This window comes from Heliconius melpomene, chromosome 7 (assembly GCF_056956725.1).
Source record: "Heliconius melpomene rosina isolate 202511_hmr_F chromosome 7, ASM5695672v1, whole genome shotgun sequence".
Taxonomy (NCBI): domain Eukaryota; kingdom Metazoa; phylum Arthropoda; class Insecta; order Lepidoptera; family Nymphalidae; genus Heliconius; species Heliconius melpomene.
In genome coordinates, this window is record NC_140395.1 from 12,871,526 (window position 1) to 12,888,984 (window position 17,459).

Here is a 17,459-nt window from a genome sequence, read left to right on the forward strand (position 1 = left end):
TAGGTGCAGGTGACCCGATACACCGGCGCAACGGAATACGTTGGACGCGAGGCGACCAATGTGTACCTCTAGGGTTTCTATTTTTAGGTTGCGGTGAGTGGCGCGTGGTGTTCACGTAGTATGGTGCCTGCGTCACTCGCCGGAGGGTGAGGTTCCGTACGACCTACAGGATTCCTCGTTGAGTAATACTCGCTAGGGCATTGTGATGTCATCAATGTATAGTGCGTAGAGAGCAGGTGACAAAATTCTGACTGGGACCACGGCAGCGATCGGGTCGCTGCTAGCACTCTCAACTCTCACGCAACATGTCCTGTCACTTACAAAGCAGAGCGGCAAAGACATGCGCGACGTGCTGGGGGGTGCCCGCTCTGATCACTTTATGAAGTAAGCCCGGGTGCCAGACGCGGTAGAATACGCGTGCTACGTCAAGGAAGACTGCTATTGCACACTCATACTCTCTCTCGGTTGATCACTGTTGCGTAGTTTACCCAGAGTGGTATACCTGCTCGCCAAACTGCTCGCTTTGTGGGTGGATGTGTGACTGAAGAAGTGAGAGGAGTAACTTCTCGAACAACTTGGCAACCGTACTGAGAAGGATTATAGATCGATATCTCCTCAGCAGCATAATGAGCAGGCCTTCCTTCCATGCCCGGGGGAAAGAAGCCAGGCGGGTGCGGCGGATCCACTATTATAAGCAAAATGTTGCGGGGCACGACGGACGCGTGGTGGGCGGCGAACCGTTAATCAGCAAGGATTTTTTAGTACTGTAATTTTAAATCTGTGCTACTAATCTTTTCAAGTACTTATTATTATATATTTAAATGACTATTTCTAGATATTTAAATGACTATTTTTAAACAGAAGAAATTATAAACAAAAACCTACCTACTAATAACTAATACAAAAAATATGAAACCAATATCGCGCTGAAATAATACATTTAACTGAAATTATTCAATATGTGAAACGCATCTAAATTTTCTTTGCTATAGAGGCAGGCGGGTTTTTTTTTCGAGCTTGTGGTTAATGCTGTTAAAACAGCGACACCGGTTGGGTAGGCACTACGTGGCTGCCTGTAAGGAAAATTAAATAGAATGCATCGGCCGGGAATCGAACCCGGGCCGCCCGCGTGGCAGGCGAGCATTCTACCACTGAACCACCGATGACTGCTCATCACGCGCTTGTGTATAAATAAGCAAAACGTCGCGAGGCGCGTTTCGCAGCAAGGATGTTTTAGTATTTTAACAACTTCTAAAGTACTTATTAAAATGAAAAAACAGTAAAAGACAGTTCATCTACATTAAATGGCCAACGTAACTAACATACTTAGTAAAACTTGAGTCGGCACAGCTGATGAGTCAACGGCGTGATGTGTCAACAATTAAATGCGTTTTTCTCTAAAACTATTCGCAATTTCGAAATAGTTTAAAAAGGAAATTTTATCTTCGTTTAACGTAGAAAATTAATAAAGTATTTTAAAGGATAAGGATTAGTACCATTATGGAAAAATATCCCTCACAATAAAAAATATATTGAAATTACTATTTTTAGACAGAAATATGATCACTACACGTTATCCTTAAAAGATAAAAATATGCTCTCGCGGACTTTTTTGTAGATCTTATTAAGAGGAACAATACTCCAGTACATTTTTTTCATGTAGTACTTACCATTAAAGCAGCGCATGCGCGAAAGTGTCTCAACGGGTAGGACTTTATACATATTTATCGTATTTATGTTAATTTACATAAGAATGTACAAATAATAAACTATATATAAACCTTCTACGAAAAATACTCGACCTAATGGTGAAAACCGCATAAAAATCCATTGGGTGGTTTAGAAGAAGAAGAGTTAGAAACAACAGACAGACACGAAAAGCGACTTTGTTTTATAAGATATAGGATAGGATAGGATGGTACGGAACGCTCGTGCGAGTCCGACTCGCACTTGACCGGATTTTTGTTCTTTATAGAGTTTTTATTATAGAAATGTAGCAAAAATCTTAGTATGTTTCTATTGTACATTTAATGTTACACATGTTTAGTTCTATACATGTTTTTATGTGCTTACAATTATTGTTAAAATATTATATTGCACATTTTAAATTTTGATATGTTTATTGTATTATAAAAATAGTACTTTTATTAAATAAATCGTTACTTTATATATATAAGTTAAGAAATTCAATTATAATTAAAAAATTATCTTTGAACTATCACTTTGTATTTATATACATCACGTTTAGGATTCAGTAAATATTTTTAATCTTTTATTAAAATTGAGTAACAACGTAAAATAAATAGAATTATTACCTAGTAGTTTTGCACAAATTTTAAAAATAACAACACTGTACTTGTCCTAAAACCACACACGATGTGATTCAAAATAGAGCAATATATAATAATATTCATATTTTTTTAATATAAGAAATTTGGTTCTTTTATTATATTTAATTATTATAGGCATTAAAATAATGAAATAATTTTGAAATGAATGAAGTAGACAATTTACTAATAAATCATTCCCCAAATATATTTTATTGTTTCATTTTTATCGCAACAGATAACAATTTATAAGTAAACTCTTAGATTTTCGTTGTATTTTATTTGTATATTTTTATTTCTTTTCTTTGGGGACTATTTGAAAATAACTTATTAAGTACCTGCCTTTTAATATGAATTACGTGCTACGGGCGCTACGAACTTATGTGCTACGTGCTACAAGATGCTACGGCGTCACGTTCCTCAAATAAATTATTTAAAAATGTTATGGCAAATATATTAAGTTAATTAAGTGTTATTTTATATAAATTGATTCTACGCTTTAATCGTTTTAAAAAACAATAAGTCATTGGGATAGGAAATTATAAAGGCTAACTTGTAAACGCGGAGCGTATGGGTTCGATTTTCACTTCGTCGTTGCTGCGTGACTGGAGCGACGAGGTGAAGGGCGGCGTTGAATCCCGCCACTCAACACGCAATGCCGCCACAATTCAACAGAAAGTGGGGAACGGGGTGTCTTAACAGTAAGTTCCATCTACCTGCTCTACCTGCTATGTGTAGGATACAGCATGAAGCTGTTTATTTTTTGTATAAAAGTAGTTTCACACTATTATTAACAAATAGCAAAAGGTCTCTTTATATGTAATAGTGACACATATTTAAATTACTTTGAACCTCCATAAGGACAAAGAGATCCAATTAAGTTGCTTTTCGACCGTAACTAATGCGCACGCCTTTAATACGGACACACTTGTAGAGCTCGCATGGACGACAGAATTACAAGATGATAAAAAATGCAATTATATCATTTTCGCAAACGACATACTTTAAAATGAGTGATATTAAATAAAAAAAAAATACATATGTCTACTGAAATATAAAGAGCAAACAAGTATTATCTAGTTCCAAAAGTGAAACAGAAATACTATAGTGTAGCACTTTGTGGACGTTAGCGAAACTGTTTAAACACCGCTTGTTTGCTCGCCCGCCTGTTTACAAGCGCTAATGATCATGGCTGCGGTAGGCAGGCGGTGGGCATCCAGTTTGGTGTTGCCAGGCTTGCCTGTTTTTGACGCGTAATGCTAGATGGAAATTTTAATAATTAATTTTCTACGTTTACTGTTGCTAAGAGGAATATTTTAAAATTTTATAACGTTGTTTAATATTAATATGTAATGAAGGGTGATTTCTAAAATATTTAATAGTAATTAGAACAGACATTCAACTATACTACAAGATTCCATAAATTTGTAGAGATATGTACGTACACTCTACGCGTTAAATATTCATTTTTTTTTTATTAAAGAAAAATGTAATATTACCCACGTTTTATGATAAAAAGTAAACGACATGAACACTCTAGGACTCAAGTACATGTGAAGACTACATTCGCAATAATTCACGAAGATTTCTCAAGTATTCGTTTGGTATAAAATTGTACTTTTATTAGCATCATGCATTATTTCTAGTATTAATACTGAAAACGGTCAAATTGTTTCAAACAAGGCTTTTAATGACGAACGAGATTCCAATCAGAAGTTTATTTGTTCCCCTCTGACCGTGAACTACCAAATTGTAAATAGCATAACATTTTTATTGGTTTTTTATACCTTTGTTTATTGTACACCGTTTTTAAGTGTTATAAAATTTTCATATATAAGAAAAGAATGATTTTATCATTCTTTTCTACGAAAATTTTATTATTTGTCTAGTTCCAAGTGTCTATTACGCTTTAGAATGTAAAGCAAAGTATTTTAATATATTATTTTAGTGAGATTGACCTCCTTCCCCGAAATCCCGAAATCCTGAAAGAAATCCTTGTATTAATAAGAAAAATAAATAGACCTAAAAAAACGTGCTTCCATTTAATTAAACAAGAGTATTACTTAGGTTAGTAATCTGGTTTAATAATATATTTTCCTGAAATTTCGTAGCCTAGAATTGATTAGATTTTGCATTATAAATGTCAGCTACAACTACGTAGCTCAACATTTTAATTTATAAAAGATATAATATTGTTTTTATATATATCTATACTCAATTAGAGGTAATTCTATATTTATAAGTATAAACAGATTGATTGAGGTCAGTCACGACTTGAATGATTGATTTGATAAATTGATTTGTGTGTGACTGTAAACGCGACCGGTTGTGGGTTCAATCCGAGAAAATGAAATATATATATTTTTAAATATTAAAGTTTTGAAAAGTTGCTTATTAATATCAGCAAATGTATTATGTATTATTCTGATATATAATCTGTAATGCTTTCAAGTGATAGAATACAATTCCATCCTAACAAATTTTCATATTTATAATATTAATAGAATCGTTTAAGTACCTGAACAGAAATAAAAATACAAAGAAAATGTATGCAACGATACGAATTTATGTATGTCAGACATGTTCAATATAATTACAATAATAACCAAATGATAAAGCGTGAATCTAAAATGAAACGAAAGGGATAAAGCGTATTCAAAAGAAAATAAACTACACAAGCCGAACCTAAAAATCATAAAAAAAAGTTTATTTCAATATACACACACCGTGTTTATTACTCACGAAGCGTGAAATCGGCGGCCATAATGTGTTCTCTCGTATTGTAAATATTTGGTTATAGCCTAACAACCATTGTCGAAAATTGGTTTCCACTTACAAGTAAAACGAGCTGAGAGAAGATTGACGGCCGACTCTCGCTCGATTTATTCCAAATACATTCGTTTGCTATAAATAATGAGCAATTCGACGAATGTAATAGATATACGTACCATTTATCCATACCTATATTATAAATTCGAAAGTAACTCTGTCTGTCTGTCTTTTACGCAATCAGGGCCAAACCGCTAATTTAATTGTTATAAAATACTCATATAGAGATACTTGAGGGTCTCGGGATGAACAAAGGATACTTTTTTTCTCATATTTGTAATATTTTCGATATATACCAATATATTAAAATATTTATTAATTTGACATGCAATTTATTCCGCTATGTTAATAATAACCGTCGTTGCTAAGCAACGATTTGCAAATTTGTTGTTAGAAAACGTCACCCAAAATGAGTTTGTTTCAGGCATCTCTCTATTGAAAACTGTAAATAATTTCATAAATATATTTAATAAATATTCTTATAGTTCAAGCGGGCGTAGCTGCGTTCGGGTCCACTAGTAATTAATATAATTCTGTTTCGAAAGCGTTAAAGGTCGATTCCGAGGAAATGAAACATTTATTTGTCGTTACTTCGTTCTTGTGTCGAAGCAAAGGACAGCATTGAGTTGAGCCACTCAAAACGGAATGCACGCCTTCAGAATTCCGCGGAAAGTGGAGAATGAAGTGTATTAACACTAAGTTCCCTCTGCCTACCCTGCTACCATTGTGTTGGTTACCAAGTTGAAAGACATGAATCGATTTATAACTGTATGGCGCGATGGTAATTTTGACTGTAAAAGTGATAGTTGAGGATTCGATTTCCAATCGAGGTAATAAATTATTTAATTTTTTCTTTCGCTCGCCTGGTAATTAATTAAAGTTTAATATCCCTAGATTCCGGTGTCTCCATAAGGACGAAGTGCCTTACCATTAGGTTCCCAGAATCAATATGCTTACTTTGCTATGTGCGGGATACAGCGTGAAGCTAAATATTTTTTTATTTATCCCTCTCTCACCCACAGCGATTTAATATATTTTCTTATACGCAGTAAATGAATGTTAGAGGCAGTATCCATGTCAAAGTTCCTTTCGGTATAATTTGGCCTTTCCTTTCCTTACATACGGTTACGTCTACGTTTTACGCCCTGTTGCTTCAGAAAACATTTATATTTGCGGGTTTATATAACTTTCTTATAAATAAATGTTTATTTTTATGTTTTGTAGTGGTATGGTTGATAGTTTGAATCCAACTTGTGATTGTATATAGTTTTATTTTTGTTTATTTAAAGAGTTTTGTTTATTTAAATAAAAAATACATATTTTTTTAAAATAAAAATATGAAGATTTCAAACAGACAAACAAACAGAATCAATATAGAGACTTTTGTAATTGCTACAAAGACTTACTTAAGTTTTCTTTTATTTTTCTATTAATTAATATTAAAATGATAACCAAAGCCATAGTCTAAAAGTAGTACATTAAATCTCGTTTACGAACACCAGAAACAAACCTCTGCCGTTTGCACAACACAAATTAATTTAAATAAAGCGGAACCGTTGAACAACAGATAAATAAATATAAATTTTCACAAATGTATTTCAAAGTATAAATTATAATTTTACTCTGGATTCCGAATTGAAATGACGGAAAAGGTTTTATTGTGTATAATTAAATTTTAAACAGATAATTTAGGGAACAGATAAAAATTACTGCTGAGTAGCTACCTTTTTAATTTTCTATTCTTTATTTTAATTCTCGCCTTTTTGTACTTTTCTTTTTATGAAGAAAATATTTGCTTACGCCATTCAACGCGCAATCAAATGTAAAGAGTGGGAATGGAAGTGTATTAACACTGCGTTTACTCTGCGTAGCCTGTTATATGCTGGGAACGAGATGAAACAAAAAAATATATTAGACCTTATTGCATTACCTAGTTAGCTTTTGATGAAACATGAGGAGAAACCTGGGAACCTTGTGTTAAGATACTCTGTTACCTACTTTTCGCCGAATTCTTCAGGCGTTGCGCACTTAGTGACAGAACTTAACACCGCGCTTTGCCTCGTTACCATGTTTGTAGTATGTGTTTTTGGATCATCCATTTCAAACCTAAAACAAATGAAGACTACTTTAAAATAAATATTTCATCTGCCTACTAAGCAAAATGAAAGGGGCACATGAAAATAAAAAAGAAAACTATTAAGAAAACAAACAGTCTAATGATATTTATTTAGTCTACGCAAACAAATATGTTGCTAGTTACGTACGAGTACTTTAATAAAAGATCCATTAAAACCATGGAGTGCACTTGGTCTGTAACTTAATTGTAGATTTTGCATTATATTTACTTCAATTTAGAAATATGAACTTCGTTATGGATATGCTTACCGCTACCACGTTCTGAATTCTCGACACAACATATTAAAAATGTACTAAATATTAATGAGGCTTTCGTTATTAAGATTATTTTATGCTTATATTGTAATTTTTCAGGAAATATGCAATTTTCATTGTGGTCCCATTTGGCAGTTAATAGATAAATAAGGTGCTTATAATAATACCTAACTTTCGTTAAATTATAAAGATTATTTTTTGAATTTTTCTTAGTAATAATATTAGAAGCCACCCCTATAATCAAATACAATATAAGTGCCTACAAAAAAGTCCGGTGGCTACAAACTTTTTCCTTTTAAGTAAAAAGCAAAGAATGACTTGATTTATAACTAGTTTCTTCCTGGCCATCTCTTAAAGAGGGACATGAAAATAAAAATATATGTGTAATGTGAATAGAAAAAAACATATAATAGAAACAGAGAGTTTTTCAACATTCAAAACGTTAAATTTCTTATACAAATAATTCATGCTGTAGACAGACACCAGAGCATTTTTAACCGAATTCTGGAGCCATTGCGTATTGAGAGGCGGAACTCAACTATGAAACTTGAGTGAAGAAAATAAAAATATGAATATTTCATAATCGAGTGGGAATCAAATCCATAAACTGTCTGTTTTACAGTTACACTGGCTTCAAATACAAAACAAAGCAGAAAACGTGCAAAATGCATCTATTTCCACACGACAGTCATTAAAGTTACAATACGTATGTGAGTAACGTTAACAAAATGTGAGAGTTCATAGTAATAAATCTACAAATTTGTTTAGTTAGGTCTCGACTGTCTCGCTACTTTAATTGCACACTAATTTACCATATCTACTCGTACTTTATAATACAACGATCTTTTTCCCCTATGGTGTATAATATATATAGGAAATAGGAAAGATCGTGCAAAGTGGAGTAGGTTAAGTAGGAAGGCAGACCCCGGTAATAGCCGGGATTAATGCCAGGAAGAAGAAGAAGAAGGTGTATAATATATATTATTACTGCATATTTATCGGGCTCTATAAAAAGTCAATAACATATAATTGAGAGTACCATTACTGAAATTCCATATCTCTTTCAAATATATAGTTATATAGAACGTCTTTCAAATATATAGTTATTAATTATTTAGAATAGAAGTTGAAACGAGCTTAAACGAGAAGTTAAACGGCTTTAATTTCTGTAATAACTTAATTTCACGCTGTATCCCTAGCGTGGCAGTCAGAGAGAACGGAGCGCCAAACGCTACGGTTTTTTTTTAATTAATGGCCTGGTTTTGCGAAGCGCTACGGTTTCTACATATCCTTTTCTTCTCGTCAACTGCCAGGTCACTGTCACTGCCACTGCCAGTGAGGCAGTGGGTACCTGGGAACCTTGTAATCTAAATTTTAAAGAGAAGGGAAACTCAACGTTTCGCTTTGACAAAGCAGATAGAATATGTTATCAATAATAAAATTAAAAAACTCCATCGATCCCACTACAATTCTGTTCACAGTCATTCCCAATCCTACTACTGTACTACGAACAAATAGTAATAATAAATACTTAAATAACACCATTTAAATACCAGCGGATCCTTTGTAAGTTGAGAAATAATTACTTAAAATCCTATCCATTTTCATTTCGCCAATAGCAACCAAGGTCCTTTTACTAGTTATATCATTAAATGGATTTAGTATTATCGGTTGGGCAGAATTCAAATTAACAAAATTCCGTCCGCACCGCCGGCTACTATGCAATTCGCTCATTCCTATAATAGCCCTGGAAAATTACTCTTTGAAATCGAAATAATTAATGTTGAAAACTTGTATCAAATATATAAATATTTTAATTTGTATATTTTTAATTCTTTCAAATTAATAATATTAAAGGTTTTAATTTGAGCTTAGCGGTGACCTCAAAATAAAATTATAATAAATAAAAGTTTAAAGAAAATCTTGGAACTAACATCAACTAAAGCATATTACATAAACAATAAGTCCCATATGATATTACTTTGCAACAATTTCAATTAATTGAATATCCTTCGAGATAATAATTTTACCCCGTCAGATGTGAGCGCAGAGCAAGAAGGCTGTGTCAGTAATTGCCTTTACAAAGACCAAGGAATTTCCCAGAGGATGATCTATAAATAAACCAATTTTGGTCAGGATTTCGTCCCATTATTCTAACTTTTCTGTTAAATTTCACTTGTGTTGATTTAATAATTTGTCAAAAGTTTCAAAAAGTTTTATTCAGAATTAAATTAGTTTCTTTGAGAAATCATGAGTTACGGTCTAAAGCCTAACAAAAATAGTAAAAACGTTTTATTTTATATTTTCATTTTCTTATTTCTTTATATTATGCGAAATATATAGTATATATCCGTTCTCTATTTTGTTGGTAGTGAAGTTCAACGCCGAACTCTGTCTAACCCAAGCTGCACGTTTGGCCGTACACAACGCAGTAATGCTACCAACGCTGTTATACGGCTGCGAAATGTGGGTACTACAGAAAAAATGAAAGAAAGATGAAGGCTATGGAGAAGATCACCAAAAAAATTGAGGTTCGGCGCTTCGTTCACTTTGTTTATCATAGTAATAATTCACACCAAATTCAAATTCTACTAAAGAAATTTAAAATTCTATGTTACTCTATTCAAGTTATTCCAATATAAGTGTAAATTAAAATCTTAAATATTACAAAACATTTTATTTATGACCAGAAGGAACAAACTGGATGAACAAGTAACATTTAACCAAACATTTAGTAAGTTCACAACAGGCACTCAGCAAGTTAACTTGGTTAGTGAAGGCGCTACAAACAACGCAGATCTAAATTAATTAGAACACGTGTCTAAACGACCGCTTTTACCACTACGGTGAGGTTCACTGAAGTTTGTATGCACAATCCTGCTTTATATCTTTAAATTCATTAGTTTATTAAGAAACATAAATATAAATACAATTAACTAATACATTGATAATTAATAATAATAATAATAATAATAATATAACACTTTATTGCACAAATAAGAAGGGAATAAAATACAGTACATGATAAATATGATTAACAGTGCAATGGCGGCCTTACAGGCAACCAAAAGAAAAACGAAAGGATTAAATTTAGTAAAGAAAGCAGAAAGGTGCAAAAAGTACTACGATATATATAAACCAATACATAAATAGCGAATACCAAATAGCTTTATATATACATATATATAAACAAACATAACATACATACATACATACATATATATATATATATATATATATATATATATATATATATATATATATATATATACATAAATAAACAATTAAAGATAAATATACATACTCTTATAATATTGTCCTTTTAAAGATTAAGTTGAAGATAGTACTGTTTAAGGCGTCGTTTAAATAGCCCAATCGACTGGGACCGTCTTACTTCCAGTGGCAGCTCATTCCATAGTTTTACTGTTTTAACAGTAAAAGAGTCACTATAGCATTTGGTGCGGCATAAAGGCATTTCAAGGATATGGTTATGGCGGGAACGGAGGTTTTGGGAATGTAGGATATCGGACCCCAGAAACTTAAAGCGCTCCTTGAGGTATGATGGAGTAACAGGATTGAAAAGGATGCCATAAAGGAGAGTGAGAGCATGCAAGTTACGCCTATATTCTATTGACAACCATTTAAGTTGACTTCGGTACTGAGACACATGGTCATGTTTCCTTAACCCAAAAATAAATCGAATTATAAGATTTTGCAGACGCTCTAGTTTATTAAGTAGTTGCTGGGACAGATTTAAGTAGCACGAATCTGCATAGTCTAGGATAGGTAGAAGGAGAGCGTAGGCCAGAGAGATTTTAGTCTTTATCGGTAAAATGTTCTTCCACCCTCTCAATCTACCTATGGAACAAAAGACCTTCCGACTAAGCTCTGATACGTGAGGCGACCAGCAAAAAGCACCGTCCATCCTGATTCCCAGATTCTTAACACTCTCACTAACCTCCAAGCAAACATTATCATATAAAATTGAGGGTAAGGGAGAACGTAATTTAGACAGTTGGTTGGAGCTACCAAACATACACACCTGAGACTTGCTGGGATTGATAGCAAGTCCAAACGATTTACTCCAGGCACTAATAATTTGTAAATCTGAATTGATTTTATTAGGTATATCGCTTATAGCTGCAGTTGTGTAAATTTGCAAGTCATCGGCGTAGAGGTGGTACGAAGACGATATGTGTTGAGTGAGAGTGTTAATGAAAATGGAAAAAAGTAACGGTGATAATACACTACCTTGTGGGACGCCGGCGTTAATACTACATGTTGATGAAACTTTTCCGTCAAGCTTGATGCTTTCCGTGAAGGTAAGAGGAAAACCATTCAGTAGCTTTCGAGGAGAAGTTAATAGATTTTAAAATTGCTAATAGAACATCGAAGTCAACTGTGTTAAATGCATTAGAGAAGTCTAGCAGAACAAGTAAAGTCACTTGCTGATGTTCAAAACCGTATCTAATATCGTCACAGACTTTGTTAAGAGCTGTAACTGTGCTATGCCCAGGACGGAAACCAGATTGGAAAGGAGACAGTATGTTATTGTTGTGTAGGAAAAGATAGATTTGGTCATGCACAATGCGTTCAAGAACCTTAGATAGGAAAGGTAGTAAGGAAATAGGGCGATAGCTTGAGAAGGATGCTGGGTTTGGTACTTTAGGTATTGGGATCACAATTGCATGACGCCAGGCATCAGGGAATTCATTATAGGAAAGGGAAAAGTTATAAATATGACACAGGACAGGAAGAATTGAATTAAGTGTAAGGAGGATCATCCGTCGACTAATATCATCAGAGCCAGTAGCGTCAGATTTAATTGACAACACATGCTTGCGAACCTCTGCTTGTGAAGTAGGAGAGAAAAGGAAGGGTTAAGTCAGATGAACGTATCTACATTTTCTAAATTTAAAAGGAGAGCAAAAGTACTGTGAATAATCATCAATCAATTGGCGAAATGTTGCCAATTTTTACTTTGTTATATTCATCACAATTTTGCGTTCACTAGAGATGTGTAGATATAAATAAATAAAATAAAAAAAACCCAACTCAACAAGAAGCCCTAAAATATAACTTAATAAAAAAAAATCAAAAAATTGGGAGCCGTTCCCCAAATTAGGAGCTACGATGCCACAGACATACATACAGATAAACTGAAACTCCCACAGACACACTCGTAACACTCCTCTCCTTTCATCAGGAATTAAAAATGTATAAATATACGTAACCAACACCACAAAAGCGTGTAAATGAATTAAAAAATGAAATATAGGGCGTGTAAACTGTAAACTGTCCTCCATGTTTATAAAATCCAAACAATGGATTGTCCTACGGTTCATCGCTTATATTGTTGGAAGAAAATAAAACAATAACCAACTTTTGTTTTCGTGTGTTCACGTGGAAACGTGTGATTCTGTATTGGAACGTGAACGATGTATTGTTTTAGTCCGGCGTGCGGCGCCCAGAACCGTTGGGCTGTGAAAGGGATTACGAAATGTGTGAACGCTTTTTGGAGAATAAATTTAGGTATATGTAATTTTGTGATAATCAAATCAGCTTCACGCTGTATCCCGCACATAGCAGGGTAGGCAGAGGGAACCTAGTGTTAAGACACTCCGTTCCCCACTTTCTGCTGAATTCTGGAGGCATTGCGTGTTGAACGGCGGAACTCAACGCTTTGTACTTTCCCTCGACATCAGAGCGAAGAAATGAAAATATAAAAAATATATATTTTATTTCCTCGAGGTACTCGTGGGAGCTCGTGGGAATCGAACCAAACCAAATTTACCAAATTAAAATTATATTTTCTTTATTGTACTTTATACTTTCTTTACAGTACTTTAATAGTTGCAAAGAAGTATTGACAGGAGGTTCTCTCTTCTTCTTTTTTATGCTGGGAAAGGAGTGAAGCTACTTTTATTTAATTTATATTGCTTTCTGAATATTTTCCATAAAAAGTAATTTTTTTTCAAACGAATACTTGAGAAATCTTTATGAATTATTGCGACTGTAGTCTTCACATGTACTTGAGTCCTGGAGTGTTCATGACGTTCACTTTTTACCGTACAACGTGTGAGTAATATTGCGTTTCTCTACCTTTAATAAAAAATAATAAATATTTGACGCGTTTTTTACGTAGAGTACATATATCTACAATTTAAGGGAACATTGTAGTGTAGTTGAATGTGTCTGAGTGATATATCTGCGATGAAGAAGATTATGAATATCTGTAATTTTGTTATATTACATCAATAGCCAATGTAAATTGAGGCCCTCGTAACGTCGTAACTGACTGTAACCTGATGGTTCTGGATTCAATCCCCACTTGAAGAATGAATTATTAATTATTAATATTTCTGTTTCTTCGCTCTGGCATCAAGTCAAAAGTCCGGCGATAAGTTGCATTCTTAACATTCTCTCTTCTTCTCTGCCTGATAGCGTGAAGTGATTTATTTTATTCAATAGTCAGTCCGTCATGGTATAGTGAGGACAGCGCCTGACAACACTGGCGATGATTTTGGGTTCGATTACCATTCGAGAGAATACGTACTATTATTTAATAATCTATACTAATATATGGAGTATTTACTCTAGCCTTTTTTTATTATCTTTTAAAATTACTGAAAATTTCTGTCTTATAAATTTATTAGGTCCATTAAGTTAGTTGCTATTAAATGTCCACAATAACATACTAATAATATTAATTAATAAAAAACGTTATCAATTATTAAAATTATACAACCTTGTAATAATATACGTACGAGTATATTCATAGTTTTTTAAAAATGTTTTTCTCTCCTGAGAATTTCCTTCATAAAATGTTAACAAGTTTACACTCTAAACAGTCGATATGTCAATGTATGCAGAAATACTATTTTCAAACTATGATTGTCTTGCAATTTTTTAAAGTGCAAATACGTTATTGTTGTGTCAAATGAGAATCCGTTCCAGCAATGGAATGGATTATTTCCATTTTTAGGGTTCCCTAGCCAACGTCATATTCGTCTGTCTGTCCGGCCGTCCGTCCTTATGCCACAGTCGTTTTGCTCGGATAATATGGGTACTGAATCATTAAAATTTGGAAAGTAGGTGTATTTTATAAGCCGCTACAAAATGATATAGTAAGAAAGATTATGAAAAACCTTTGAAACACTTCAAATTACCCTATTAGCATTCTATATAATGTAACTATATTTAACTAACAAAAAGAAATATTCGAGAGAGCATACTGTATTTCTAAGCAAGACTTATGATTATGCCAAGACTTTGTGAGCTAAGTGAATAGCTTTTAAAGTGATCAAGTCCCCCTTTTCAGAGGAATAAATTATATAAAACGGGGTTATAAAATTCAATAAAAATTTAAAACGAGATTAAAATTGATTTCATAGTTTAAGAAATATGATAAATCTAATTGAAACTCCGTCTTTATTATGTCAGTTAAAAATAGCATATCAAGAATATAACGTAAGAGTATAATCAATATAATAGGAGTGTTCGTAAGATTTTTGTTTGATGCTACGGAACCCTACCTAGGCAAGTCCGACTCGCTCTTGGCCGTTTTTATTCAAATATTCATCGCATTTTGTAATTCTGTCATCCATGCGAGCTCTACAAGAGTGTCCGTATTAAAGGCGTGTGCATTAGTTACGGTCGAAAAGCAACTTAATTGGATCTCTTTGTCCTTATGGAGGTTCAAAGTAATTTAAATATGTGTCACTATTACATATAAAGACCTTTTGCTATTTGTTAATAATGGTGTTAAACTAGCCATAAATTAAAAACTGAACTGAAATAAAAACATGGTTATGCATTTATTTCGACTCAATAATTAAATAACATTTATTTCTGTATATTAAAGGCATTATATGCATTAATGTTACTCTTCTTTGTTTTAATAATAAGCTATTAAAAACTTGGATTGGATTATTGATATATGGCGTTTCGAGCGTGCTAATTAAAAACTTACCGACGAAGTATTCCGAAACAAACAATTGTAGTGTTAGCACTTATAACTATCTTAATAGTCTTGAATACTTGTATCACTATTATGTTCACTAAGTCACATTCGTCTTTAATATAAAATATAACTAAATATGTATTGATAATAAATTCTGTTCTGTTCTTTTTATTATGGAGTTCCGTAAATTAAAACCTCTCTAAACATTTTTAAACAAACAGCCTTTAGCAGACGCGTCCGCCATCTTCAAACAATATCTTATTCAGCCAACATTATATTTTGCAATATTAAAAATATTAATTACGTTATTATATCTTTTGAATTATAAAATCTAGTGATTATTTATAGTTGTTGAATTATTTTTAATAAATATTTATAATAATAAATTTATTTTAAATCTGTGAGTTTACTTACGGTATATTACGTTACTTTAATATTATTTGTGACTGGAACGCGTAATTCAAGAACTGAACTAAACTATTATTTATAAGATTATATTTATCGTAAACTATAAATTAAATAACATTATAAATTATATATATAATATTTTTGATATATGTTTTAATTAATTATGATGAATATATGGTTTTTTGAATATTGTTAAATTAATTAACCTACACAGTTTTGTTATGATTAGTTTGAAATCGGGAATATCATAAAAAATCATATGAGGTCATAAAACAACATATTTTTGATAATTTCCGCAAGTCAGGAGAAATATTACTTATGTAAATTTATCTTTCTAATTTGTTCTACTACAAACATAATTTAAGCGAAGTTTCTTTATATGCAAATATATTATATAAATAATAAGACATATTATCCAGACGTAGTAAAAATAGATCTACAATATATAAAATCTCTACCTACAGCACAAAGCGCGTAAGTCCTAATAAGTACCGTCTAGACGTCTATAAATATTTTTTTATATTAGTATATTGTTTTAAGCACTAAGCTTATTATGTTGTAATTTACTTAATTAAAGTTGTCTAAGCTACAATAAATGCTAACAATAAAGACTATTTATTACATCTTGAAATTTCTAATATTAAAATTCAGTCGAGTTTAATGAGACCGTGATGGTGCAAATACGACGTTTGATTGTAAGTACGACGGTTCTAAGTTTGATTTCAATCCAGGAAAATAAGTTATTTTCATTTTCTTGCTTTGGTAACTAGACAAAACACCACATTGAGTTCCTGGCAAGGTGAGGTCTGCGTGGGGAAGATGTCTGGACACTACGGACGAACGGAATGCCTGGAGCACTGCATATCCTGCCAAGTGCGGGATACAACGTGAAAGTAAAAAAACATGTTTTATAAGTTGTATGCTTTAGATAATAAGATGGTCTTAAATATTATTTTCATATTTAATTACGGAATTCTGGAGACATTGTGTTGTTTTCGAGTGGGAATTGATCAATTTATAATTTTAGTATAAATAACCTATTATATTTATACACGATAAAAACATAGAGTCAATTTACATAAAAAAACATTTAAGTAACGTAGTAATAATATATATTTGCCACAGCATTTTTACATAATATATTTGAGGAGCGTGACGCCGTAGCATCTTGTAGCACGTAGCATATAAGTTCGTAGCGTCCGTAGCACGTAATTCATATTGGTAGGCACTCAATGAATTATTTTCAAATTGTCCCCGAAGAAAAGAATATTGAAATTAATAAGCGTTTTTTTTTTGGTAATTTATGGTGATATTAAATTAGAAAAAGAGAGTGAGGAGTATATGAGATGAAAGTGAGGAAATTAGGGAAATTAAATATGTTATTTTTTCATTTCTTAGCTCTGGTGCCTGAAGTGTCTTAATGAGAACGAAGTGTCTGTCTTTTACAATATATAAAATTAACTTTTTATTTTACTCGTGGAAATCGAATCCACAACTTTTGGCCTTTAGAGTTGCACGCTTGTACGACACAAATGGCCACG

The 17,459-nt window shown here is 32.6% G+C and overlaps 1 protein-coding gene across 1 annotated transcript in view; it reads right to left on the bottom strand.

The window, feature by feature from the left end:
- Positions 1–3,466: 3,466 nt before the first annotated feature.
- Positions 3,467–17,459, bottom strand: part of LOC146537915 (uncharacterized) — a 30,341-nt gene continuing 16,348 nt past the window's right edge. The window contains exon 2 of the mRNA XM_085188239.1: positions 3,467–3,586. Within this exon, the coding sequence (XP_085044365.1) occupies positions 3,467–3,586 (120 nt within the window). The remainder of the gene's footprint in view (positions 3,587–17,459) is intronic.